The sequence below is a fragment of the Strongylocentrotus purpuratus genome, unplaced genomic scaffold (assembly GCF_000002235.5).
Source record: "Strongylocentrotus purpuratus isolate Spur 01 unplaced genomic scaffold, Spur_5.0 spur5_scaffold_1, whole genome shotgun sequence".
Classification (NCBI taxonomy): domain Eukaryota; kingdom Metazoa; phylum Echinodermata; class Echinoidea; order Camarodonta; family Strongylocentrotidae; genus Strongylocentrotus; species Strongylocentrotus purpuratus.
In genome coordinates, this window is record NW_022145594.1 from 11,122,829 (window position 1) to 11,150,388 (window position 27,560).

A 27,560-nucleotide genomic window follows, 5' to 3' on the forward strand; every position below is an offset into this window, starting at 1 on the left:
AGTAGCGTATGAATGGGGAAGACTTGTATTTTAATGAATTCAGTCTCTTTGAATGCCACATAGGTCTAATAATTTCATTATGCAAAATTGTATTGATAATGGGATAGATATACCAAGGCCTTTCAGATTATCTAACTGTTTCCAGTGCAAGATTAATCTTAATTAATGGTAATTCGGTTGACATGGAGCTAATCAAGACATGAAATACTTAATTTTGCGTCAATTGGTGTCTATTGTTTTGTAAGAAATTGTATGTGAGACAAACAAACGACCGTAAAGAAATGCGAAGAGAGCAAGTTATTTTTCTGTACAGTGTTTATCTCATTCAAAGTACACATACAGCTAAATAATTGTATACAGTTTTGTCATATAAAAAAAAGCTGATTGGGCTATCCAGCCATTCACTATATTCTCGATTTTATATGTACATATTTTTTCCCCTTCAATTTGTGAGCCCTCCACAAGCTATTTATTAATAATTTTCACACAAATGAACAAATCAAATATTTGTGCATGTTTAAATACATTCAAAATAATCTTTTTATACAAAGAACAATTTTCTGTTTTTAAGACCCTTGCATACACTTGCATTGTGTGTATGCATCTAATATGAATAACAATGAGCTGTGCCCTAACAGCTGCAGGGGCGTACGCAGGGGGGGGGGGGGGGGGGGGGTTGGGGCTTCAACCCCCCCCCCCCTTTGGAATTTTTATGTGTGTAAACCCCCTAAAAAAAACTAAACCCCCCCCCTTTGTTTTTGTTTTGTTTTGTTTTGTTTTGTTTTGTTTTGTTTTTTTAATTTAAAAAAATTATTTTTTAAAAAAATTTAAAAAAAAAAATTATGCCCACGGCTAACGTAAAGTGACCTTACCCCCCCCCCCCCCCCCAACGAAAAAAAATGTAAAATTTTCAAATTCCGAGACCAAAAAAAAAAAAAAAAAAAAAGTGTCCGCTTACCCCCCCCCCCCCCCCCCTAAGTGGCATGTCAATTTCAATTGCATGTTAGTTTCAAGGAACCTGTTTCTAAACATAACAATGTGAAATAAAGCCTTTAGCCAACACGCACTTTACTGGCACGAGACACATGACGTCATATGTAAACAACACTGTCTAAAAGCTCTCGTATAGTAAATATAGCAGTCATTAAATTTTAAACAACGAATGTTTAACAAAATTACTTCTGTTTCGAGCAACATTGTTCACAATTTGATCAACTGTTGTTTAAGATAGTGTACAACTGTAAAGCGTTGGTCACATCCCACCGTGCGTGTTTTTAGTCCGTACGGTTTTTGGGGAGGCAACGGCCGCCACGTTTTTCTGAAAACGTAGGGAGGGAGTGGCAAAGGCAGGAAGGGAGTACCGGCAACGCGCGTCACACGCACTGTGTAAGTACGTGGCCCGCACGCCACGCCTGGCCGTGAACGGTTGCGTGCATCGTACGTTGCGCACGTGGTAAGTGCGTTGTACGTGCTTACAACGTGCTTACAACGTACAGTCTCCGTGCGGTTGCCACGTTATCGTACGGAGGCCGTACTTACAAGTGCTGCTCACGTACGGTGTCCTTACTCACTCGCATGTTGTAAGTGCGTGCACGTGCGATGAACTCGTGTTTATATATAGGACGACATTCCGATGTTCTCCAGAAGTCCCAGCTGTTGCTGCCTCAAGATGCCGCCCATTCCACCGAAGAGACTATCTACTGCATCAGTGGCGAGTAAGCACGGACCACGCACTTATAACGTGCGCCTTTAAAAGACGCACGGAGTCAGTGCGTTGTGCGCTCGTTGGCAGTACCGGGCACGCACGTCACACGCACTGGGGTGAATCGGTAGCCCGAACGCAGCCCGAACGCAGCGAAAGTTCCTCATGCACTAAAAGTGCTACGGTGTGTCTGCGTGCTCCCAAATCCGTACCGAGGCGGTACTCAACACGTACGGATACCCAAATTTTGCCCACGTTTTTGCACGTAGACAGCACGCACTTGCAAGTACGGCGGGATGTGACCACCGCATAAGTGAACATCACTTTTTTAAACAGCGTTTTTACTGTGTAGACCAATATAAATTAGACCAAATGATAAGTATACGAAATGATCATTAGACCATGTGTAAAGTACACGTGCTGGGTGGAGACCATATGGGAATAGACCAATGGGGTAGTAGATGAACTGGTTGTAGACCAAACAGCAATATAATTATCGTTTTTAACACCTTCCCGTTTTCTTATTTCCTTTCCACTTTTGGATTTTCTTGTCAAAACTGATCCCGGGTCCGCCCCGGTCTATCCTACATCTTCCATTCTCACTTGCTTCTTCTTGATCCATGTTCTCCTCCAGCTTCTCTCTCCCCGTCTCTTCCCCTTTCCTCTCTCTATAGTCATAGTTACATTATAGCTACATAAATCATCAGTACCCTGCTAAATTAGATATAGATATAACCAATTTCTAGTGATGTGTTCAATCATAATTACATCTGAATTCGATTATATATAAATATATAATATAAGGGTCTCTTGACAGCTAACATATGCATTGCACAATCTGTTGATTCTAGTATTCATTAATGATATTTTCTTCCAAAAATCAGTTACTTTGACAAGTCCTACTTTGTCATGATTTCTTAGAATGTACTCTATTTCGGAATCTTGTACGTATTGTTATCAAAGACATACTTGATTAATCAAAGCGATAATATTCTACCCCACTTATGTAAAGCATATCAACAAGTTTTCTACATGTATATCATATCGCAATCATAACGTATATTTTACAGACATAAGTAAAATTAAACATAATGAGTACTGACAACTTCTCGATGGTGTTTACAGATTTACATTGATTCCAATTTGTATAATGTGGAAATACAAGGCCTGGACTATCAGGTTGTCCTCTACAACACCATATGTTTTATTCACCGTGGGCTGAACTTATAAAGAGTATGATGGAAATAGATTCTCGGATATAATAAAGCATACTATAAACATTCACCGAAGAGCACTTTTACACATATCAAAATGCAAAAATCTCTTGCCGGGAGAGGGGTAATTTTTTGGGGGATGGGTAACTGTCCCCCTCCCACACCACTCCTGCACCCTCACTCGCTTCGCTTCCTCAATTGTCTTCTGATGCTTAATGCCAGTCAAAGTCTGTGCCTGCTAACCAACTGCATTATTAAATCTGATTATCAGCATTATCCATTCTTGTATACGGGGTATGATGGAAATACATTCTCTGAAATAACTTACTAGCAATTAAGGGAGTAAAGAACACACACATGATTACTTCACAACTTTTGATGCTTGTGATCTAATGTGTCCATCTGATACAGGTTTGCGAGTTGAGCCTTTTCGTTGTAATGTTAGTCTATTAAACCCACAGTAAGTATTCATTGCTCTATTCTCGCTGCTGATGTTTCCTTAACGTGCATATATCTCTGTAAACCTTTACAAGTTATATTGTCCTATCTGATCTTTAATTATTGCTTTCCGTTTGCGCAAATGCACGTCAACAACAACATGTGGTATTGTGTGTTGAGCACCAGAACTCACTGATAAAGTATATGAGTAAACACGCTTCCAGAACGTTGGGTTTTGAGCGAACTTGTCCCCGGCCGCAAAACAAAAAAAATCATAAAATTAATCTTTTCACCGTTTCGTTGCCATCTTCTGACCGTTCTCACCGGGCGCATACCGGGTGTTGAACGTGCTTCTACCGTCTTCACCGCCCAGATTGACTTTTGTTGAAAATTTTGGCCGTTTCCATACCGGGCCCATACCGGGTCTCGAACGTGTGCACCGGGTTTGTAGCAGCCACCTACCAGTCACTTAGCGTCCCCTCACCGCTCGGAGCGTCCTGTGAGCGAGTCCCCGGACTGCTGACGTCATGACACGACTGCCATAAATACCCCGATTTGAACGGCAACGGTCAGTCCGCTCTCCATTTTTCATTACCGTTCTGTAACGAGTTATGAGCGTGTTGTGAACGTGTTCAAACAGTGTGACCGTTTTCATAACGTATTCATACCGTCCTCATACCGTTCAACACCGTCCTCTTACCGCCTGCGGCCGGTGCCAGCCGGCCAAAGTTTTTAACATGCCCAAAACTTTCGCCGGGTCCCACCGGGTGTAAATAAGCGCCAACGCCCTATTAACGTGTTACCCGCTTTGATAACGAACCACCGTGTGCCCTCGCCGTTCTCCACCGTCCGCAGACATTTTCGCGCACGGTGGCACACGGTAGGCCTACATGGCAGAGTGTGAGAGTCACTTGAGGCATATATAAAAACTGTGTACTGTATTGTGTTTGTACAATTGAAATCATTTCTTACAAATGAAGTAGTAAACAGGCAGATTGCACCCAGGGTGGCCCACTCGGTTGGGTACAAAGTTCATGTTATTCACATATTATTCCACGTGTGCAAGGAGACAGGGAAAAATTATCGCTCATTTTCGGTAAAGTCAAAATGTGCATTGCTTGTCTGCCGCGCTCAAAGCAGTTTAATTGTATTAATTGTATGCTGATCATGTGACTAAAATATAAAGGAACTGTAGAAGCGTGTCGAATGGTGACAATGAACTGGTATTTCTCTTTTTCATGTAAAGCATATGCAAATAAAAAAATCTCTGCTTCTTTCTCTCTCTCTCTCTCTCTCTCTCTCTCTTCGTTTCTCTTCAACTTGATATTCCATGTGCACGTACAGTGGTTAGAGCAATCTTTAAACACAACTCGGCCATCTTGGTATTTACTTGGTGACAACATTAAACATATATTATTTTGGTTTTAGCTTCCCCTAAAGTAGCAGTATTTGCTATAGTAGGAGTGTCGTGGTCGAGTGGTTTAAGGCACTTGACTGGATATGCAAAGGTCGAAGGTTCGAATCCCGACACGGCACTAACATCCTTTGGTAAGATATTAACCTGCACTTGCTACTCTCCAGCCAGGTGTTAAATGGATACCCGGTCAAACAGTATTTGAGCGTCAAGTAACACCTGGCTGGAAATGCTCCCCAGTGAGTGGAGATTGTGCACACAGTGTATACGGAAAATCCAATGACCGGGGTAATAGGATATATGTAAAGTGCTTAGAAACAGTTGCATTAATTAAGATCTATATAAAAGCGGAATATCATTTTTATTATAGTGTGTCCAACTCGTTGCTCTCTACACATTAAGTCAGCAATACCTCTCCATGAGTGTTATCAGAGGTAGTTATCAATGGCTCTGTGAACGTTTTTTTAATAGCGCCACCTCTTTATTCATTGGGCAATATAGTAAATTGTAGTAAATTATTAAAGCTGTTATTGACCTAATGTATGAACCATGTATTTAATTTATGACTTAGTGCCGGTAAATTCCCAGATAAAATGAAATTAGCAAGAATAACCCAATTTCTTTTTCAAAAGTGGAGTAGAAACAAGTTAGCAATTAAAGACGTATCTCAATACTCTTTGTTTTTTCCAAGATTCTAGAACGTATCATTTACAACAAAACCTATACAAATTTGTCGTTTTGTAAATCAATTTGGCTCGTGGAAAGACTACTCAGCTCAACTCTCACTCTGAAGATAATTTATTTATTTAATTCATTCATGGCAACCAAAGGGTTGGATTGTATACATTTTCAACATGATTATGAACATTATTAAATTCAGTACAATGAAATTGATAAATTATAAATAGAAATACAATGTAGATCATTAATACGAAAAAAAAAAAACATTACAAATCATTCAGGTATATCATATTACAAATAAATCATTACAAGAAAAAGGGGGAAACAACATAAACTTGAATAGACAAGAACAGGGAGCAAGAGAGGGAAAAAGAAAAGAAAGTGAAGAAGTGAAAAAGCTGCAATGATCAATCAAGTTAACTCTACATCCATAATTCACTCGCTATCGGTGTATTCATTGATCTGTCAAAGGCCTTTGTTGACAGTTTCTAGCTACCTTAGTAATCGTCGTCAATGTATTATTTATAATTCTAAACTGTCTGACTTTATAGGAATTACTTGCGGGGTCCCCCCCCCCCCCATAGTTCATTGTGAGGCCCCTTACTTTTCATACTGTTTGTTTAATTATATTTTAATATCGATCATCCAACAAGAGAAAATAAAGGACACGGTGAAGTTACAATAGTACCTCAAAAAAGTTAAAGGTGTTTTTTTATTAAAAAATACATGTAAGCTTTAAGGTACAATGTCCCATTTGCAGGCCAAAAAAAATGAAAAGGTGAAATTTCAACGACATTTAAGGCTTGATAATGTCTTTAAGTGGGAGACTGACGACGGATAGTCAAACTGTTCGAAACGTCGAGCCACTCCCGACACTCATCCTCTCCAAGCGCTATAGATCTCCTTAGAACTATAAGCTAAGAAAGATAACCAACAGTATTTGTCAAGACTACACAAACAGTCCTTTTCAGGACTACACATCCTCAAGAAAGAATACCGAGAGTCCTTTTCAGGACTTCTCAATCCTCTCTCTCTCTCTCTCTCTCTCACATGGCGCACCTACTGTATAACTCAGTTATTGCCTTGTAATTTGTATATAAATGCTAATTTAAACAAGCTGTTTGTATTTACTTTCTCTTTTTTTCCCCCACTAAATATTTACAATTGTAAGTTATCTTTTGCTTTGTTTTTGTATCTCTCTTCACCGTTATGGTAGTACTTTATATTGTCTTAAATATTGCATCTACTGTCACGCTTTAAATTCTTAACCGTTAGTATCTGACAATATACTATTTGTAATGTAAGAAATAACAAGGCAGATTAGCCCTCTTATTCAACACAAGTAATTTTACAAAGTCTCCTTTTCTCCATCATTTATTAATTGAATAATATTTGCATACAAAATACATAATTGTATTGATTACAAAGAAAAACACATGAATCACACTTATATCACAAAATTCATTTTAAGTTTTTTGAACATAATCAACATTTTTTCCTAAAGTGTTACTTTTAAACATTTGCCCTCCATGAGATTTCCTTTCAATAGATTTCGAATATGTTGGCAAAATTGCATTTTCTATTTTGTGTAGGCAACTCTCGAGTCATGCCTTAGGTCGGTTAGTCAGTGGATGAATGATAACTTTCTGAAGTTAAATGAAGATAAAACTGAGTACATGTTGATTGGATCTGCCAGGCAGTTGAGTAAATTTTCTGCACAGAAGATCATGATTGGCAACTCAGAAATAAAATGTGTTAATCAGGTTCGTAATCTTGGAGTTTTGTTTGATGCTGGAATGACCGTGAAATCTCAGATTTCAAATGTTGTTAGTTCAGCATCATCATATCAATTCCTTTCATAGCAAAAGCGCTCCTCACAATTTCTGTAAATTTGGCAGTTTAACGCTACGCGTACCGCCTTGACCGGACTGTGCGGTATCTGTGCAGTTCTGTGTGTAGAGAGGTCGGGCTGTATTCATTATTTCTTGGGGGTGCATAAATTGCTCTAATTATACGTACGCGTGTAATGCGCAAGTTTATTGTGACGGCACTAAACCCATCCCACTCATTGTTCCCCTATTTTCATAATGGTACTGACCCAATGAAATGTAGTGCAGTGCGCTCGTACGCGCTGCGCTGCGTGTGTACATGTACTGTACTTATGCATGTTCAGTTATATGTGTATGCATAGCATTACGTACATGCATACAGGGCTAGCTGACACAAAACCCTGGGTCGGGCTTCTAAAATGGGACATGAAGCATGATTTGACATGAAAATTGACGGAGCTAAAAATGAATCAATCAAAATGAAATTTATATGTATGAAAAGCTTACGTATCATATGTCATTGTCTGTGATTGAGGATTTACAAATTTGACGCAAAACGCGTTGCTGCAAAGTTAAAGATTGGTTTATTGAAAGGCAATCGAGCACAGTGCGACCGATCCATTGACATTGTGTATGAGAGAGTAATTTTTTTAAAATGGATTGTAAAGTTCAACGTCAAAGTGACGGAGGTTTTTTTTCAAGTAAGGGCATGGTTTTACATGGAATGTAAAGGAAATGTTTCCTTCTTCTCATATCTCGATTGAGGATATTATTCTCAATTTCGATTTTTAATGGTAAAGAAAAGTGTAAAAAGATGTCGAGAATTTTACCATATGTCATGTAATATAAAATGCGCGCGGGTCGGTTGATCTCCCAAAAGGAGCGCGAAGGAATTGATATGTCCATGTTCACAATATTTGGAGGATCAGAAAATATCTGAATCAGAAAGCCACTGTGCAGATTGTTCATTCTTTTATTACATTTTGTTTGGATATGTGTAATTCATTGTATATTGGCCTTCCTCGAAATCAAATAACCCGTCTGCAAAGAGTTCAAAACATGGCAGCTCGGCTCGTCACTCTCCGCAGTAGATCAGACAATATGTCAGATATATTAAAATCTCTTCATTGGTTATCAGTCTCAAAAAGAATTATGTATAAGCTGTTACTCATTACTTGCAAAACACTTCTTCATTCTTCACCCCATTTCAGATTTTGAAACCGTACACCCCACAACGGAATTTACGTTCAGGTTCACAGCTCCAGTTATGTTCACCCAAAACCAATAACAAATGGGCGGACAGGGCTTTTGCTAACGTTGCACCCAAACTATGGAACACTTTACCATTAGAAATAAGACAATCATCATCAATTGAAATATTTAAGAAGAAACTTAAGCACCGATTGTTTATGTCGTATTTTTAATATTGTATAATTTGTTTATGTCGTAGTTTTAATATTGTATAATTATTTTGATGTTGTACAAGAGCGCCTTGAGCAGTCTTTTAGAATGGATATGTGCGCTTTATAAGTTGACATTATTATTATTATTATCATTAAGAAGCAAAAAATAATAAATAGATTTTTAAAAACTACATATTTTGAATTTAAATAATCACATTGCATGCCTACAATTATATCACTGTAATAATTTTGTTCATTATAAAACAAAAGTGTTGTTATTCTGGGAAATGTTGAGACTTTGTTCCAAAACATTTTGGATTATTCACAATCATAAAATAAATGATAATAATTTTCTGTGCAATTGCACTTCTAACAACAACATGATCAGATATTTTAAAACGATATAAGTATTCCTTCACGTGCGAATAACTTATAGACCAATTTGAATTTGAACTGTTTTAATAGTATTTCCTTGACGTATGTCCAATTTATTATCCATATATTCACCCGGGATGATATATATATATCCTACACAACTCAAGTTCGGATTACGTACTGTAATGCTCGCACATTTTAAAAAGTGACAGACAAGCTTATTGAAATGACCTGTAATTTAACAATTCAAAAGTAATTGCGATCGTTTTTTGTCTATATTCTTTAACATATCTCATAAAAAGTAGTACTAAAAAGGAAAAATTAGCCAATGATATATACATATTCCATGACTACGTTATCATTACTAACTTCGCTAATTCTTATTTTCTATATGAGAGATGAACTTGATATGTTCTTTGGATTTTTGTACTGCTGCATTTATGTCAGCCTTTATTTTTTAGTGTTGCGTTTTATAATCTGTAAATTTTAGACGTTGATTATAGGCAGTCCGGGTGCAGCATGGCGAGTATATGCTGGTAGTGGTAGGCACACTGCCGACGATACACACAACCCGCGAGGCCGACAGTCCAAGAGAGCGATGGTGCATCAGACTCACAGTCCAAGAGACCGACAGAATGATAACGAGATCCACAATCCTCGAGACCGAATATATTTTTCTGGTAACTCTGGGTCGTCCGAAAAGTTGTGAGAAATTGTAAAAGTCTGGAGGGAATCAAGGACTGTTGATTTCGTGGCAGTTGTTAGGCCGTCGTTCTCACACACCTTTAGATTAGCCTATACAGTAGGCCCACGAGACCTACATTTTGGTCTAGTCGGAGTTCGGTCTCTTGGCTCATAACCGACCCCGGGCTCTATCGATACAGTATATTCGCTATCAAATCCTCTGCCCCTGAAGCACTCAAGTAATCTTCTAGGTCTTGACAAGGACCACTGGTCCTGTTCTTCCAGGCCATGAGGATTTCCATCAAGGCCTTCCGGTAGTCCTTGCAATGTTTCACCAGGATGTTGTTGGCCTGGTTCGCCCCGATGCCTAATTTTAGGCTGAAGGATTCGAAGTTTTCATTTGGAAATTCCCGTGAGATCTTGTTCAGTTGCTCCTGGGAGACGTAATGGTTGATTCTGTTTCCTTTGCTACTGTTATTTGAAGAAAAGAAGAAAAATGGTTTGAATGCAGGAAGGCGGAAAGACTGGCGAATAAGACACTGAGAAGTAAGCAAATTATCAAGAATACACCCAGGTGTCAAATGGGTACCCGGTAGGATGCGAAAGCTAATGTGCTTAGATTAGTGAGTGTGCGCTTGTAAAAGTGACGCCAGGCTGGAATGCTCCCCCAAGGAGTGGAGAATGTGCCTAAATTGTGTGCGGCAAAGCCTGAATCCGATGACCGGGGCAATAATACGATTGCAGGGCCCTCAAGGAGAACAATATGAATACTGATGAGGCTACCTTGGATTAACAAGACATATTATTATTATTATCATCATTAATAGAGAAAGCACTAAAAGTATTTACCATTCAAACTCTTTATATAAATACGTAGGCCCTAACCAAATTTGTATATGGAAATTAGTGTAGTGTTTCTAGAAATATTTTCATGACTTTTTGTCGAGCACTATTCAATAGGGAAGTCAAACCAATGCAGAAATTTAAATAAATAGGGAAATGGTATGAAAGGAAAAACAAAACAAAACTAAACATGAACAAAATAAACAAATTAAATGAAGAAGAACACATCTTTTTCTGAATCGTAAAAGTAGCCAAGCTATTCCATTTGGAAATAACTTTTTTTTCAAAGGAGAAGTTTAGGTGTATTCATAAAACTGATTTAGTACCGTATCCATACCTTCTAACAGGTTCTGCCTGGTTCGAAGCACTGTTACTCTCCCCCAAAGGTTGTTCCGACCCATCTGCTAAAAATTCAAGAGGATGAGAAAAGTAACTCTTCAAAGTAAAAAAAGAAATACACATAATTCTTCCTAGTGCATGGAGCCTGGCCGGTTATCACTTAATAGGCCAACGATGAAGTTTGAAACCTGTTCGTTGTAAAGCACATAGTTTTTAACCCAAAATATCCACAGATATCTTTTACATGGTGTAGTCCCAGTTTATGCATTTAGAGCAATCACTGCCCAAAGCATGGATGTGCTAAAAATGTATTACAAATAAAATGTTAAACAGACCCGAAAGAGTAAACTCGAAAGGTACGACAAATAAACCCTAATGTATGTACCATGAAAATGTTGTTCGGAATAAGTAAATAAACATGTCACTGTAACATCCGCACATTACAAAAGGTGACGTACGTACAAGGTGTTTTTCGGGAATATTTAGCTTAATGGGTGTTATAAATTATTCCATATGATATTCATCTTCGTAGTGGATCTCTTAAAACATTTGTTTTTAAGAAAGAGGAAACTATTGTTCCACGTGCTCTTCTTTAAGAATTAATTAGGCACCCGATAATCTTGTTCAAATGTTTCCCAAGATTGTTTGGAGAAAAAACAACTTGTAAGTTAGACAATGTAGCTAAAATTATCATTAAACGATAGCAACTGTTTTCACAATATCAACTGAAGGGTAATTTCAATACCTTATTGAATGCCCCATATAGCAATCATGTTCTGGTTTCGTAACACCTCATCATCGTGTTAGCACTTGTTAATAGGTGCTGCACAAGGCGATTGAATTCGCCGAAGGTTGATCTTAAGAAACGATCTGCTATCACTATTTTTTTTCGATGAGAACGTACAATACCATGATGATATTGTATGTACTCATCGAATAAATAGTATGATGGTTGGTGTAAATTGAATGTTTTAAACTTTTTCCACTACTATCTTATTATCAGTTTCACTTACCTACATCTCGTACAAGCAGATATTCTTCGACTACTTCCACTAATCCCACCTTTTCAAGTGCTTTGGACAACACCCTGACTTGATCTTCTCGCCTCGTTGTCTCCTTCCAGGTAAATATCATCGAGATAGTCCCAGACGAGGTGACCTCCCCTCCGCTGTGATTGGTCGCTTTAAAATTCACGAAATCGGCGTAGCTGAAGTCCAACTCCAGTACGAGTGCTAGGAGCTTTTCATTGTTCGAGATGGCCTTGGCGATGGCCAGGAGTGTCTTGTCGGGGATCCCGTCCATCGCGCGTAACATTTACTGCAAGAAAATTACAATGATGGGAGCAATTTCAAAGAGAGAAATGTATTGAATGTAGGAATACTCAAATCGTCATTCTGTAGTGTCGTGATATGGCACCGTAATAACAATAATGTAGCATTTATGGTTAAGTGGTGAGGCACACAATCACTCGGAAGTGAGTCACTGCATGGTCCTGTTCATTGGAATTTGAGTCATACGTATCGCCGAGTGGCATGTCCAGGGGGCCTCCCTCAAATTACTTCAGGGTCCAGACAACAATATGGGTAAAACTTAACTGGCACATGTCGTTTATAGTTTACCTGAAAAGTAAATCGAACAATTCCTCTCGTTTGAGAATCAATTAGAGCCTTCATTTCACCACTGTACTGCTTAAATGTTTCTAATCATGTTCCACTGTTTGTGTGAAGTAGCTATCCCGTTTTCCGGTGCGTTAAGATATAAATGGCATACTAATTTTTGTTACCACGCACCCCGGAAGAAGTCGACCGGATAGCATACGATGAGCGGAACTAGAGGTCGGGGAAGTGGCCAAGTCGAGCATACGTCACGCTTTATGGATTTTCAACATAATGTGTATACAAAGTCAACATAATTGTGTCTACCTTTTTTTTGTATGATTTACAAAGATTTGTTATCAATTTGGTGGAGATTAGACTTGTATCTGCTGGATAACAGGGTGAAATGTAAGCACATAATTAACAAATCCTATTAAGAAAGTGTGCAAAACACGAAAAACCGACATTCTTACATATCTTCAAATAAGTGGCAAAAAACAATGTCTAAATGAGTTCTTTTCTTGGGAACATCCTTTTTTCTGATAAAATGGATCCCAATGAACAAATTGACACCTAAGAAGTAGGATCATAGGGGGGTGCACGGTAGCCCCCTCTGGCCCACGGACTATAATGTATGTGGTGAGGCCTTTCTCGGTAACCAATTTCCCCGACTCGTGGTGGATATTTAACCTGACTGCTAAAAAAGCATAAATGCTTGTTAGTAAGCAACCAGAAAACCGACGGCTTTGAGTCCTCTCCGAGAGACCTGGTAATGAGGATTAATGTCTTATCAAAGGGCACTAGCGCATCGACTCGGTTTCGAACCCGGGTCGTCGGATTACGAGACCACTGCTTTATACCAGGGAGGTGAAAGAAAAGGAGGCGAAACTCTTGTAATTTATTCAAACGCATTCTTGAGTTATAAAGCGTAACAATGGGATGTGTAACATTCCACTTGGCTTTGAAGTTCCATGCTCCGAACCGCGCTTCCACTGCGGGGACTTTCGGAAGCCAGGCACCAGTTTTACATTTATTACAAAATATTAAATTACCGGCAAAATTTCAGTGTAAATCAAAAACTTTATATGGGGATTTTATTGGGAATAGTGCATCAAACAAATTTTCAAATTTAGAACTCCGTCCTTCCTTTAATTTGTGTGCCAGAGTTGGTAAAAGAAAAATTACATCCTGTCAAAAACTCAATATTTTAGGATGATGCGCTAATTTGTGCATGCTTTAATGTCCCGTTATTTGATCCATGATTTACAATCTTCAATAACATTAAGTTTGCTAATGCGTGTTTTCGCGTGTTTTTTGTATTTTTCAAGTTTAAAAAAGGATGAAAGTACACAAGTTTGTGTTCGCTTATTCTACTCTTTACACATTCAACAATGGATGAGAAATCATTGGAAGGGACAGCGAACAGTTGCAGTGATACCATTTTCTGATGTAGGAATTCTAAATCCTGAAATTTCATGCGCTCTTTTATCTCACCACCTGGTCAACAGTTGCAGATTATAGCGCATAACTTTTCGGTGGCTTGGAGCATGGGGTCAAAGGAGAGCGGCTTGATTCCAATCCTTCTCTATCACGTCCCTGTTTATACCAACTGAGCCTCTGCTCATGCTACCTTCAATTCCGCACTTTATATTTATGTGTGCTTTATCAAATACCCGACCCCTACTCCATAAGTGATTATCTTCTAGGATCATGCTGCATGCTTTGTAACCTTTCATTCCATGAACTTGAACATAGCATGCTAGCTTTCAAGTTCAAGTCCTTCCCACCAATGTTCGCTCATTTAATTAATGCAGCATTCAACTACATATAGACTGAAAATCAATTTCACCAGCTTCGAAAATAAGGAGCACAAGAAATATTTTATTTGGTTTAGGGTTATTATCTTGCCATTTGATTTCTCATTATAATTAATGGGTATTGCATGTAAAGATAATATGTAGAGTTTATATAATGAATCGATCAAAGAGCTTTTAAGGTAGCCTACTTGACAAACATTTATGTTTACAAATTTTCTCCATCAAATTAAGTATACGCTATAGATCAGTCAAATCGTGAAACATCTAACTGACAAAAACACATGATTTGTTTGTACCTAGAATTATTTTCTTTCAAAGATTGCATGACCACAAAAAAGTGCTACAAACCATGTGATACCAAGTACAGTATTTACATTTATCCCTTTTTAACGGGCCAAGGAAACGGATGTCGTAAACGTAATTATAGCGAAGTCTGATAATATAAAATATCATGTATCCGATATCAATTATTTTACCACAACAATAACTAATCAAATGAAATCTATTTTCTTTTCATTATGTAATTTCATATTATTTTATTTTGTTAATGTACCTTCCGTTTCACTTGAAAAGTATGTGGTTTAATCTAATGCTCAGAAAGCTAAAAATATATGATCCACATGAATCTCTTTGTGTCCAAGTTCTCTCATGTGATGGAACATTTAGCCATTATTTTGATGGCGGGAGAAACATTTATGATCGTCATCACTACCTTCACTAAAAGCTGATATACATTCATGTGTATCTGTTGAAATCGTTGAGAAAACACAGCCCTTGGCCAAATTATACATCAGGGAAACAGATTTGCAAATTAGCTTTCTTTTTTTAACAAAACAAAAATAGAGTCATTATAAACTAAACATGTCAAATACCAAGTTATCAGGAACAAATATCACAACTTATTTAGAGTTATAAAGCATACCCCTGTGAAATTACTGGTATCAAATTAAGTTTACTAGTGGCTTAGTGTTACCTTATCAATATAAATTGATAGAAAATATTTCCACCTCTTATCGCCTAACCACCCACTTGTCAAATATATGTTTTAAATAAGTTATTCTTACACCAAGAGGATCTACAGTTCGATATTGGGGATAATGATGGGGAAGATATGCAAGTGAGTACATGCATATGCTCGCTAATACTCTAAGAATTATTTCAGGATGATCCATGTCAGTGACCTCTTTCCAGTCTTTCATGAACATCCATAATTATACGAATGTTGTTTCAACTAAGATAAACGAAATTAGACATGATTCATTTAAGAAAAAGGACAGCAAAAAGCAAACTCCTGCAGACTCCTTACTATAAAGATAATCACTGTAATTGATCTGTGTTATTCTAGATGATGAAGATATCATATCAGAGTTCATAAAATCTATTACTCGCTATCACACGACATCTCATTCCTAGTTTAATTTTCGAATGACTCCTCATTTCGTCAAAATTGAAGCTCTTTTTAATACAAATATTCCAAAATAAAGAAGTACTTTCACATTGCCATTAAAACAACCCTTTTAGGAGGGATATTTTATTATTCGCGTATTTCCATCCCTTGAAGAATTTTGATATTCACTTTTAAACCAGCCAGTGAAATATTTCAATTTGTCAAATTTATCAGGTTTTCATGTAATCTATGTTTATTATGAGATGATTTTTTTAATGACGATATTATAGCCGTAATCATGACATGTATTCTATAACATGATTAAAATGGACTTTATCCTCCATTTCAATGAATTTTCTAAGCAGTCTAATCGCTTTCTGGCTTGTAATTATTACACAAAACGTACAATTTTCCCTTGGTATGTTCAGCTGGGGTAAACGTTTTTTAGCGCTTAATTAAATGTTAGGCTTTTTAATAGACTGTGTTAATTTGAATTATAAAGACATACAGTATTGTATATATATTTATATATGTATAGGCCTTCATGTTTTATTTCCAGTATTGCTATTTTATATATTTGTATACATTCTCAAACCTACAATTTACAACTACACCTGTAAATATGTAAATACCAATTAGACAATTCATTATTTTCCGAAAGAACTATAAAGTCAAATTGGAACTGATGTGATAAGAATATCAGATTGTTGTACCAAACCAAGAAATACATGGGGCTCACATCAAGTTTGATTCGGCGCGCTGTCAATATGACTATTCATAAATATCGTGACGTATATTTTGACTAGGCCACGCCCCCTACCTCTAGCTCAGTTCATCGTGTATGTTCCCATTTATTCACATAGCAAATAGTTTTGACTCAAATCTACACTTGCATGCCGCAAAATCCCACTTACCGGTATATTCATGCACAATAAACTCGGTTCATACACGTCATATTTATATCTACCACAGCGATATTCGAAGGTGCAGGTCAGATATCCGGATCGAGAAATCCCGTTGTAAACCAGACACGGCCACGACCCACGGGAGACAGTATGGATTATTCCTCAACGTAACACTGATATATTATTGCTACTTGAAACTATATAATATCCATGCAGATAACAACAAAGGTAAGCACATGTATTTTACACACGTAACATGAAGCTAGCACATAGTAGTAGCAGTACAACTATACTCACGAATATAATAATTACCCACCTAGTCGACTGGGCGTGTAATTTTGTATGCACTACTACTACGGTACTACATGCATGACATCGAGAGCCAGTTCAAGTTCAAGTTCATTTATTCAGCTAGAGAGGAGGTCATTTGTAAGTTATAACAGTGTTTGAATATGAATAGCCGTAATGAATATATAATGATGTTTACCGTACTCTGACCCTTCCATAGGGCAAATGCACGTTATTCACCGATCATATGAACTCCGCTTGTAGAATTGATACTATTACTTGCAATTCCCTATGATAAAGCAAGATCATACAAACGGAAGTGCGACATCCGTTTTAAGTACATGGGACTGAAGTCAAGTGGTAGTGTAGCCTGCAGCTGCAGTGGTCGCGAACTGTGCTGCTTGACACCGTTTGACGATTGTAAATGGTTGAGTGCGTGTAGGAGAATTATGCACTGAATAAATAACTACATTGTAATAATATTTGTTCACAATATGACTGCTTTGATAATGGAAATCTGGGAGAGATCACGCGGGAATCAATCGGGCCTCGTATATCATTATGTAGGACGTCGTCTCGGTTTCCAAAGTGTGTGTACATACAATGTATACCGTCGGTAGTATTTGAAAGTGCGTGTATATGTCCAATTTTGACTACTCTAAATTGTAATTGCTCCATTCTGTTAAGGGCAACAGAGGGGATGATGATGAACAGCATTTGTATGGCGTCATATATCTGTTTCAAAAAACATTCAAAGGCTCTGCTTTTACCACGCTCTCCTCGTCTTTTTTCTTTCAAGTTAACTTTGTTTTTATCATTGCCATAATTTGTTTTCTTTTGCATTGTAAATTTATGTGTCATGATCTAATGTAATGCTCTAGAAAGACGAATCAATTTCTTATCTTATCTTACAAATTGGTATTAGTGCGCAAATGTTTTTGCAATTATGACCCAAATACCCTCATTTTACTTTGAGTCAACAGTTCGTTTGGAGCATTGTGACTCGAGCTTTTGGGGGAATTTCAGTAACGTCCCCCCCCCCCCCCCCCCCCATTTCAGCCATAACTGATCATTGAAAGGTTAATTATTAAGTTATCCGTCGGATAAATCAAATATAGATTTTATCTCATATATATATTTGTGTGTTAGATCGGTTGAAATTTATCAAACATAAATCCACGAATCATCAAGGGTCTGTTAATTATCCTGTATCTATTTTATTTGATAATATTGATTTATAAAAGTACCTGTTTAATATTGGGTTTAGACACATAATGCTAAAACTGGAAAGTAAATAACTCTAATAAAGGTCAGAGATCCGTTAGACAGTCTGCAGGCACATAAGCCAGCAAACAAATTTGTACAGCTCTAAACCAAGCCTAACTCTGTCTTGCAATCTCTGCTAAAATGTTAATTTGTATTTATGTCATGAAAATATATAACTTTATCCTAAGAGCTTGTAAGTTGTAATTCAGGATATCAACATTAAACTTAGTGGCAATAAAATTCATCCTGACTGATTGCCAAATTAAAACAAATGCAACAACACGGTCGTGTCGGTAGCAGCTACAGCAGAGTTTTAAAATCTGTCAACACTTAAATGTAAGGAATGGTATATAGAGCCAATATTCATTGCTTTGTGACGATTTACATTCACCTGTAATTTAATCAAATGATAATAATATGATTGGGAGAAATTAATTTCAATTAATTGTACATCTATCATTGAAATCCCTTCCTTGGCAGCATTTCCTCTCATCTAAACAACTTTACAAATTACCTTTGAAGGAACATAACTATGTTCCATTTGCAGGCCAAACAAATGAAAAGGTTACAGTCTAACGGCATTTGAAAGATAATACTAACGTAAAACTTCCCTCAAAACAAAAGAGCTTGAGATTGTATTTTTGTGGGAAAATAGCGACCTTAGTTCCTGAATCGAACTTAGCGATCGCGGTCGTTAACACGTAACTCACTTAATAACCAAGTATATAACAGGTAATGTATAAGGTTTAATTGCAGTTCCAACGAGTTCAGCATGTTTAACATAGAATGTATCCTGCTCTTTTTAATCCTTACGTTCAATAACCAAGCAATTCCAAATTACTTTTGCATCCCCACAATATAATAAGGCAAGTTAAAGGTCGGGTGAAATCCAAATATAAGTTGATTCCTGTTAATTTGCAGGGCTGCATACAACTCATATTTTGTTATTCAAACATCTTGATATATTTCAAACATTTTAAAACATTTTTTTTAAAGAATTTTCTCGAACCTCCTAAGCTCAACCCTAAACAAAATTGCTCCAGATGTCATTCATCTTGTGACATCATCTGTCAATCATTAGTAAGCTAACGAGAGACAGTGGTATGTAACTTTCCCTAGCTCAGCACATGCTCACATGCTCATACAATAAATCCACATTATACCTTTCTTTTCCTGGCTATGCTACAACACGTCTGACATAGCAACCTATCTGGTATTGTATGGTTTATTGTAAACTAGTGTGCAGCTCTGGTGAAGTTTGTTAGCTCACTAATGATTGACAGATGATGTCACAAGATAAATGAGATCTGGAGCATTTTTTAGGGTGGAGCTTAGCAGGTCTGAGAATGTAGATTTTATTTTAAACTTATGTTTATTTTGCGCTATATAAATATTGTATTATTATTATTATTATTATTATTATTTAAAATTTAAAAATCTATGAAATAAATTTAGATTAAAAAAATAAATATTAAACAAATTATGAGTTGTATGCAGCCCTGCACATCAACAGGAATCAACTTATACAGTATTTGGATTTCACCCGACCTTTAACTTGACTTATTATATTTTGCGGATGCAAAAGTAATTTGGAATTGCTTGGTTATTAAACGTAAACATTATACTTAGCAGGATATATATGCTATGCTAAACCTTTAGATGAAAGGATAATTGAGTGCAAAACTCATCAATTCGGTATACTGTTTACTAACAAATATACCGACGACATATGTATCTCAACACTAAAGTTACTCACCATTAACAAACTTGTCCAAACATTTGGGTGTATATTCACAGTCACAAAGTTGGGAACGTATCTCATTAATAAAGGTCCATTTATTCCCGAAATGGAATATACTAGTATCTAGAGCTAGGGTGATACCTAAAATTCATGATAACAACCACATGTACAGCTAATAATTTTAGAAACGAGAATAAGCTTACCTAGAATAATAGAAAAGCAGAAGAAAGCAGTCGCTTGTGACGGTGAAGATGTTGTTCACGTGTAGAATGACTCACGGCATCTGGCATCATCATCACTCTCTTCCTTTGTCCATAAAAAAGAGGGGGTTTCCCGTTTTCCGTGGGTGGCTTAGCCGTGTCTCGCATGTGACGTCACGAATCTTGACGCTCTGCGGAGGACCGCTGAAGGCAGAAAATCTGGATCTCAACATTTTTGAGAGATGATTATATAAGCCTGTAAGGCTTCCCCTTCGCAATGATATGAATTTTAAAACACTCTTTCATCAGATGTATAATAACTTATTGTTCATAAATGATTTTTGAAATAATTTTCTAGGTGTAAACTAAGGTCTAATAATCATTTAATGATTATCATTATTTATAATTTCATTATAATTAGACCATATGAGACCAATTGGGTAGTAGACAAACTGGTACGTTGTAGACCAAGCAGCAATAAGGACTTTTAGATTTGCGTGGACTGATACGTGTGACGTCCATTCAAGGCAGTGCATTAAAGGACGTCGGTCGTAGCAATCCCCATTGTTTTCGTGCGAATCTAAAAGCCCCTAATAAACCCTTGCTGCATGGTTGTTCACTAAACATCCGCGAATAGAGTTCTTATGTTTCCTCCTTTTTGAATGACCTATTTTGAAATTATGAAAGTGTTATATTAGGTCTTTGGTACCACGCGCATTTCCAAATAATTGTAAGGTTGTTATGTATTCCTAGTATAGTTACGTTGTTCATGGGTTTATTGCCCTACTATACATACAACACAGAGCTACGTGCACATCCACCGTTCGCTACACCAACACACTCGCGCGCACAATACACTCACAAACTCATACACAAATATCGTATTATGAACGAATAATGTTTATTTGAAATTTCGCGTTAAGATTTTTCCTTTGAGGCCACCATCCTAGGCAAGCATCGCTTATGATTGCGGTCTCCTGCAATTTTTTAACAGATAAATCGGATAATACTTAAAATTTATAATAGTATGTCATATAAATATTAATTTCGTTAATATATATATATATATATGTAACAACATTTCGACATAAAGATGTTACTGTTTGTATATTTTGTATTATTCTTTACGTTTTTATGTTGTTTGTTATTCACTTATTTCGCAGGAATCGTTCGAGAGCCAACAAACGAAACAAGTAAGCCACTCGTTTATGCATTCTCCCTGCAAGATTCTTTCAAAAAGTCAGTTGATAAGAAAGGGGTTAAAGTAGAGATAATTAATGAAGATTGATTTGAGTGATCACTTCTAATTTTGAAGTCCATCACGTTTTTCCAATTGCCTATTGAAAACTATGTTGTTGTTTACAAGTCTATAAATTATAAGTCTCTCTTCTGAATCACTGCAATTTCTACTATTAAGTCGATACTAACGTGATACTTTTTATGTTTCTCTAATTCACTTTTGAAAATATTATTTTGCTAAACTCAGCATGTATTTATCTGATTGAACTTTCGATTGTAGTTTAGGCTTACACTCAATGTACATTATCTGCATTTACATTTATTATATTAAAGCGCAATGATGACAAGTTCAAAGACTGGATAGAATATCATGGCTGGTTACCAGTAGAAATGTTGACGTAAAAACAGTAGATCATACATTAGGAAACAGGTAGAGGTGCTGTGGTCGAGTGGATAGATCACCGGACTGTACATCACAAGGTACAGGGTTCAATTCCCAGTCTTCACTAACGTCCTTTGGCAAGACGTTAATCTACATTTGCCACTCTATACACCCAAAATGTTAAATGGATACCCGGTAGGATGCGAAAGTTAAAGTAGTTTGCTCAGCATTATGAGCGTCTGTAAAATAGCGCCAGGCTGGAATGCTCCACAGGGAGTGGAGTGTGCATACATTGTGTGCGCGCAGGCCATACTCCGATGACCGGTATAACAATATATATGTAAAGTGCTTAGAGACATCGTCGATTATGTGCTATATAAACGCGGAATATCATTATTTATTATTATTCTCCAAACTTCACACTTCATTCGCTATGTTGTGCAGGATGGCTGGCCCAGCAGAACAGGATTTTGACGAGATCTTGAACAGGGTAGCAGAAGATGTCACCAATGAAAGCCACATCGGAAACCTTGGGAAAGCACTCGGATTCCGACAAGGTCCCGTCAGCAACTACATCAAAAGCAACTTCCGGTTCGGCAGCGTCACAAGCCAGGGTACTTTGCAAATGCTTCGAGACTGGAATCAACGGACCGGGAGAACCGGGCAGGGCGAGATGCTAAGAGAGGCCCTCATCAAAGCTAACCTGCAGACAGTGGCTGATGACCATTTACTGACATGTAAGTCGGTTGGATTCTATGTTAATTCTTTAACTACTGAAGTTTAAAAGTGCCAACGAGATGGTGAGGTAATTTAGGACAGGAAGACATAAATTTAAAAGACTAGAAGACGAGTTGTTTGTGTTTAGGATAAAAACATGAGATGAGGAACAACTCGGCAAGTCGACTTGTTAAGGACCAGAAGACGAGGCGTCGGTTTGTTGGAACTCGGCGAATCTATTTCTGTTAGATCTGGGGGTGTTTCACAAAGATCTGGGGGTGTTTCACAAAGATCTGGGGGTGTTTCACAAAGATCCTAAGTTGAACTTATCTCTTAGTTGGACTTAACAATTATGGAAAGCTGTTAGCATCTTTGAAAATATTTTGTAAAAGTTATTCTAAAAGGCGTAACATGTTTCAAATCATTCATATTTTCTCTTATTAAGGAGATTTCATGTTCTTGATGTGGAATTTATGAAAAGTCTTGAAATACTTGAATATTTGCATTTGAACATATTTTATTTTAAGGCTGCAAATAGCCCTCCATACTGTTTAAGTTCAACCTAGAGTTAAGTTCGACTTAGGATCTTTGTGAAACAACCCCTGGAAGCTTAAAAGTGTCCCCAGAAGACGAGATAAATCAGGTTTAGATGACGAGAAAGCTAGACGAAAAGACAGGAAAATGATTCAAGAAGACAAAAAGACAAGATTAGAAGATAAAAAGACGAGGTCTTGGATCTCGTTAAATCGACTTTATCAGGATGAGAAGAGGAGAACATAAGATCCTTGATTTCGCCAAGATGACTTGATTTGGACGAGAGGACTAGGTCTAGTATCTCGTCTCGATCCTATAGTCAAGTCGACTAGGCGAGATAGTGAATTTTGTCTCCTTGTTTTTCTTGGCGAATTCATGTCGACTTGATTAGATCTAGCATAGGCAAAATCTATCTTCACATCTTCTTGTCCTAATCAAGTCGACTTGACAAGCTCCAGTATCTTTATTATTCGTCTTCTCTTCCTCGTCAAGTCGACTAGGCAATATCCATGTCTTGTTTTCTCGTCAAAATCAAGTCGACTTGGCGAGATCCAGTGTCTCGACTTCTCGTATTCTGGTCCTAACCAAGCCGACTTGACGAGATAAAATGTCTAATCTGTTCATCTTCTCAGACAAATCATGTCGATTTGATGAGATTCAGAGATCTCATCTTTTTGTCTTCTCGTCTCGTCTTCCGGTCATCTCATCCTGATTTATCACGTCTTCTGGGGGCACATTTAAGCTTCCGTAAAGTTTTCTCGTTTTTTTACTTGTCTTCTCGTGTGCTTGTCCCAACTAATCTTGTCATCTCGTCGGCATTTTTAACCTCTTCTAGTTATTTGATCAGAATATTCTGCTTTGTGCACACGAGATGTCCTTTCAATTGCGTTTTTACCTTAATAGCTCATGAAGCCCGTGAAGGGAATTCGTCGGTTGACCGCAATAAAGCCGCATGAGCTATATATCGTTTTTGACAGTAACGCCCTTCATGCAGGCAGCAGACGAAGGCGCCTCATACACCAGTGATGTGACACGGCGTCTTCCTACTGTTCATTTATGTTAAATGTCAATAGCACATTAGGTATTATATACCTCACTTAAGAAATCCAGCCATCTGATTGGTCGAATTGCATTCATAAACTTCAACTGTTCCTGTAAAATTCTCGGTAACCATGCTTAAAACATTTCAATATTTTTAATAACCATGGTTATTAAAAATAGTTGGTCAGCCTCCATGGTTACCCCATAGGTTTACATGTTAAAAATGGTTTGAGCGATGGAGGATGCCGTATGTGTGCGAAGGATTGGTCGGTAATTTCAATACAATTGAATCTCGATCGATCTTACCGACAATTTTATCTTGCATTGTTGACATGAAGACGAAAATAAACTTCCAAAAACAAAAAACAAAACATCTGCCGATAGATCTTGATCTAAGTTCGTGCCAATATGCATTGCAAAAGTAAAAGAAGAGTCCGTATATGGAGCTTTTGCGAAGCATTCATCACACGCGAAGCCGGTTTCAATCCATTTTAATGTATATATTGGAGAAAACTGCCAAGCATGTTAACGGCTTTGGGTCTAAGCGTTGGTTTTCGGTACACCTCTTGTTGTACGCAAGAGTTCGAATCCCGTCTTCGACAAAAATGATAAATATTTTTAATTTTTCATTTTTTAGTCTATTTTTTTTCGGCATATAAAAGTATTAATGACTGCTTTAATATTCGAGAAATAGTTGTTTTCATACGCTCTCGGGAAGGTTACAATTGGGCTATTCCCCTCGGCAAGCCTCGGGGAATAGCACAATTCTAACCTTCCCTTGAGCGTAATAAAACAACTATTTCTCTCAAAGCAGTCATTAATACTATATTATTTCATGACGCAGAAGTGTACCAGTGAAGAGTGCGAGAGTGATGTTGATGAATAATTTTTTTTGAAAATGTAAATATTTCTGTGAATTATTGTTATTTTGTAGTTTGAGTGTAAAAGTGGACATATTGCTTTGATTTTTGTTTTCAAAGTGTATATTCATGTGTGGTTCTAATGATGGAGGGGGGACTCAAGTCCCCTGCCCCCTTAACTAAATTTCTAAAATCCCCATATTCATTTTACCTGTCACTTAACTGTTTTTCCTTACCCAGTTGGCCTCTGTGCGCCGCAGACACTTCAGTCAACTCAGCCTCAGTAAGTTTCACTTTTTACCATATTAAAATGATCTTGATTTTTACGAAGAAATTGTAATTGTTGAGAAGCGAGTGACATATCACTCCGAATTGTTTATTTATTTCTTTATTTTATTTCTGACCTTTAAGCAGGGTAGAACATTTTCACAAAAAGTGGTGGTCTTCGTCAGCCCTGTTTGGTAACATATAGGCAGTAACAATCATGAATTGCTATAACAGTGACAGAAGAAGAATATATGCAGAAAAATATAAATATATGCATATATACACAAACTGTTCGGTCATCAAGTGTCATCGAATTATGACATGAAACGGCACATGGGAACTGCCGATTACATGTCTTTATTAAAACAGTACGACTTCTAACAAAAACAAAAAAACATAATTGTCTTGAATTAATAAAGTTCCCTTTCTCTCTCTTTTCTCCTGTGTTTTAATATACTTTCCAGACCTGACCCTAATCTATTCGTGACGGAAAATCAAATTATGCACATTGCTAGGAACCTGCTAAGTGACTTCTATTCGCCTTTAGCCAATGCCCTTGGCTTCCAATATGCCGAGTACGAAAATATAAAACGGAAGCATCTACTAGACATAAAGGAGTCCACGTTAGAGATCCTACACATATGGAAGCAGCGAAGTGGTGGTGAACATGTAGTCCTTGAGGGCGCACTTCGACAGGCAGAATGTGGACGATTAGCATTCACATACAAGGAAGCATAGCACGATCACCAAGACTGTCAAGATAGTAACTCAAGACAGTTTGCAAACACGCTCGCAACGATTTTCAGAAAATAAACTGAATCAATTTCATTAGCCTTGTCTATTACCTTTTAAACAAGCGAACATTGCGACGACGTATGACGTAATCCAAGCATGAAGGGATATGAAAAGGTTATAATTGAAATTGACTTTGAGTTGATATTTCGAAAGAACAGCAGTTGCGATCGTGTTTTTAATACGTGTACATGTACTTATTATGATGGCTTATCCAAATCACATCTGGGCTCTTACTTCAGTCACACCGCCAAACTGACTCCACGCCGACTCCACACCGACTTCCCGCCGACTCCACGCCGACCCCACGCCGACTCCACGCCGACCCCACGCCGACCCCACGCCGACTCCACGCCGACTCCACACCGACTCCACTCCGACTCCACGCCGACTTCGGTTTATAGACGCGCTGTGACTTAGGTACCAGTGATATGCGATTGTTCTGTTAGGACATTATTGACAATAGATGACCCACAAGGCTATTGAAATTACCTGAGGTTGATTTTTCGAAAGGCTGTGCGATGCTGTTGCATGAAGTTCATATATTAAGGTTTTGAAAACTGAGTGGTAACTTTGGGGGCGAATCATCGACATTATCCCGAGAACTTTTCGCTGTTAATTAAACAAAAAAACTATTTTCATCGCTACTAGAAGAGGTCTGAACCGACGCATTTGCGACCGACATGTCTTCTGTAATGAACTTCGCACTCCACTAATTGCCCAAGGAAAGCTCATCAAAATGATACCGAAGACTTTCCGAGAGACTGTTGTGGATGCTCAAGTGATGGCTTGGTTGTACATCTAATTTGACTGATGTATTTATGTATGTTTGTTTGTTTGTTTTATGTGTTTTGTTGTTCCACATTCCATTCCACATGACAAGATTGTCTCATGCATGAGGTTTGAAAAAGGAATGCATCATTAAAAAACAATGATAATGGCGGATGATAATGTCCGTGGCCTTTAATGATATTAGAATAATTGTCTTGTACTCTTTGCATGTGCAAATTGTGTTTAGTAGTTTCTGTATGCGTACAGGGTGCGGATGCGATTACTCCGATTATAGTATGTTTTTATTATGATGGTACATACTTAATAGTTGTTTGGCATCACATGTGCCTGGGGAGGGTGGGGAGGGGCGAAATTGAGTCCTCGGGTCCTTCCTCCCTTATTAAACTTAGCTCCGGCAACGGTAGCGCTCAGTGCATTCATGGAATACATCCGACAAGGTAATCATCTACATCTTGGTCGAGTGTGGCAAATGTAGATTAGTGTCTTTCGAAAGGAAGTTAGTGTTGCGGCAGGGATTCCGACCCCGTACCCTGCGGTTCACAGTTAGGAGACTATTTTACTAGACCACAGCAGTTCGACATAAATATTTGCAGAGCCTCAGGAATCACAGATTCTTCTTCAAAATACTGGGATTTACAGTATGCCGACGAGCACAAAAGTACAAAATATGAAATTTCCTGCGAACTTGCTTAGTTATATTTCAAAAAATAATTTGTGTATTATTGATGTTCCATTGATTTGCCAACTTGTAAGCAAAATTATGTTATTGTTTGAATATTGAATAAACACCTCTAAGAGGCAAAGAGAAAAATATA

At 37.6% G+C, this 27,560-nt stretch overlaps 2 protein-coding genes across 3 annotated transcripts; one reads left to right on the plus strand and one right to left on the minus strand.

Moving 5' to 3' along the window:
• Positions 1–8,840: 8,840 nt before the first annotated feature.
• LOC105438477 lies at positions 8,841–12,700 on the minus strand. Its single transcript, XM_011666317.2, has 4 exons — positions 12,542–12,700; positions 11,936–12,239; positions 10,921–10,987; positions 8,841–10,211 (listed from the first exon to the last, which is right to left on the minus strand). Exons 2-4 carry the CDS (start codon positions 12,234–12,236, stop codon positions 9,929–9,931), a joined length of 651 nt encoding a protein of 216 aa, XP_011664619.1. The 5' UTR covers positions 12,237–12,239; positions 12,542–12,700; the 3' UTR covers positions 8,841–9,928.
• A 3,849-nt stretch (positions 12,701–16,549) lies between these two features.
• LOC100891655 lies at positions 16,550–27,560 on the plus strand. Of its 2 annotated transcripts, XM_003729761.3 has the most exons (5): positions 16,551–16,854; positions 21,285–21,314; positions 22,187–22,479; positions 25,135–25,177; positions 25,626–27,560. In XM_003729761.3, the coding sequence occupies exons 3-5, from the start codon at positions 22,188–22,190 to the stop codon at positions 25,897–25,899; spliced, it is 609 nt and encodes a 202-aa protein (XP_003729809.2). In that variant the 5' UTR covers positions 16,551–16,854; positions 21,285–21,314; position 22,187; the 3' UTR covers positions 25,900–27,560. The 2 variants fall into 2 exon arrangements, with proteins under 2 accessions (XP_011664624.2, XP_003729809.2); XM_011666322.2 differs by lacking the exon at positions 21,285–21,314 and having other exon boundaries at positions 16,550–16,854.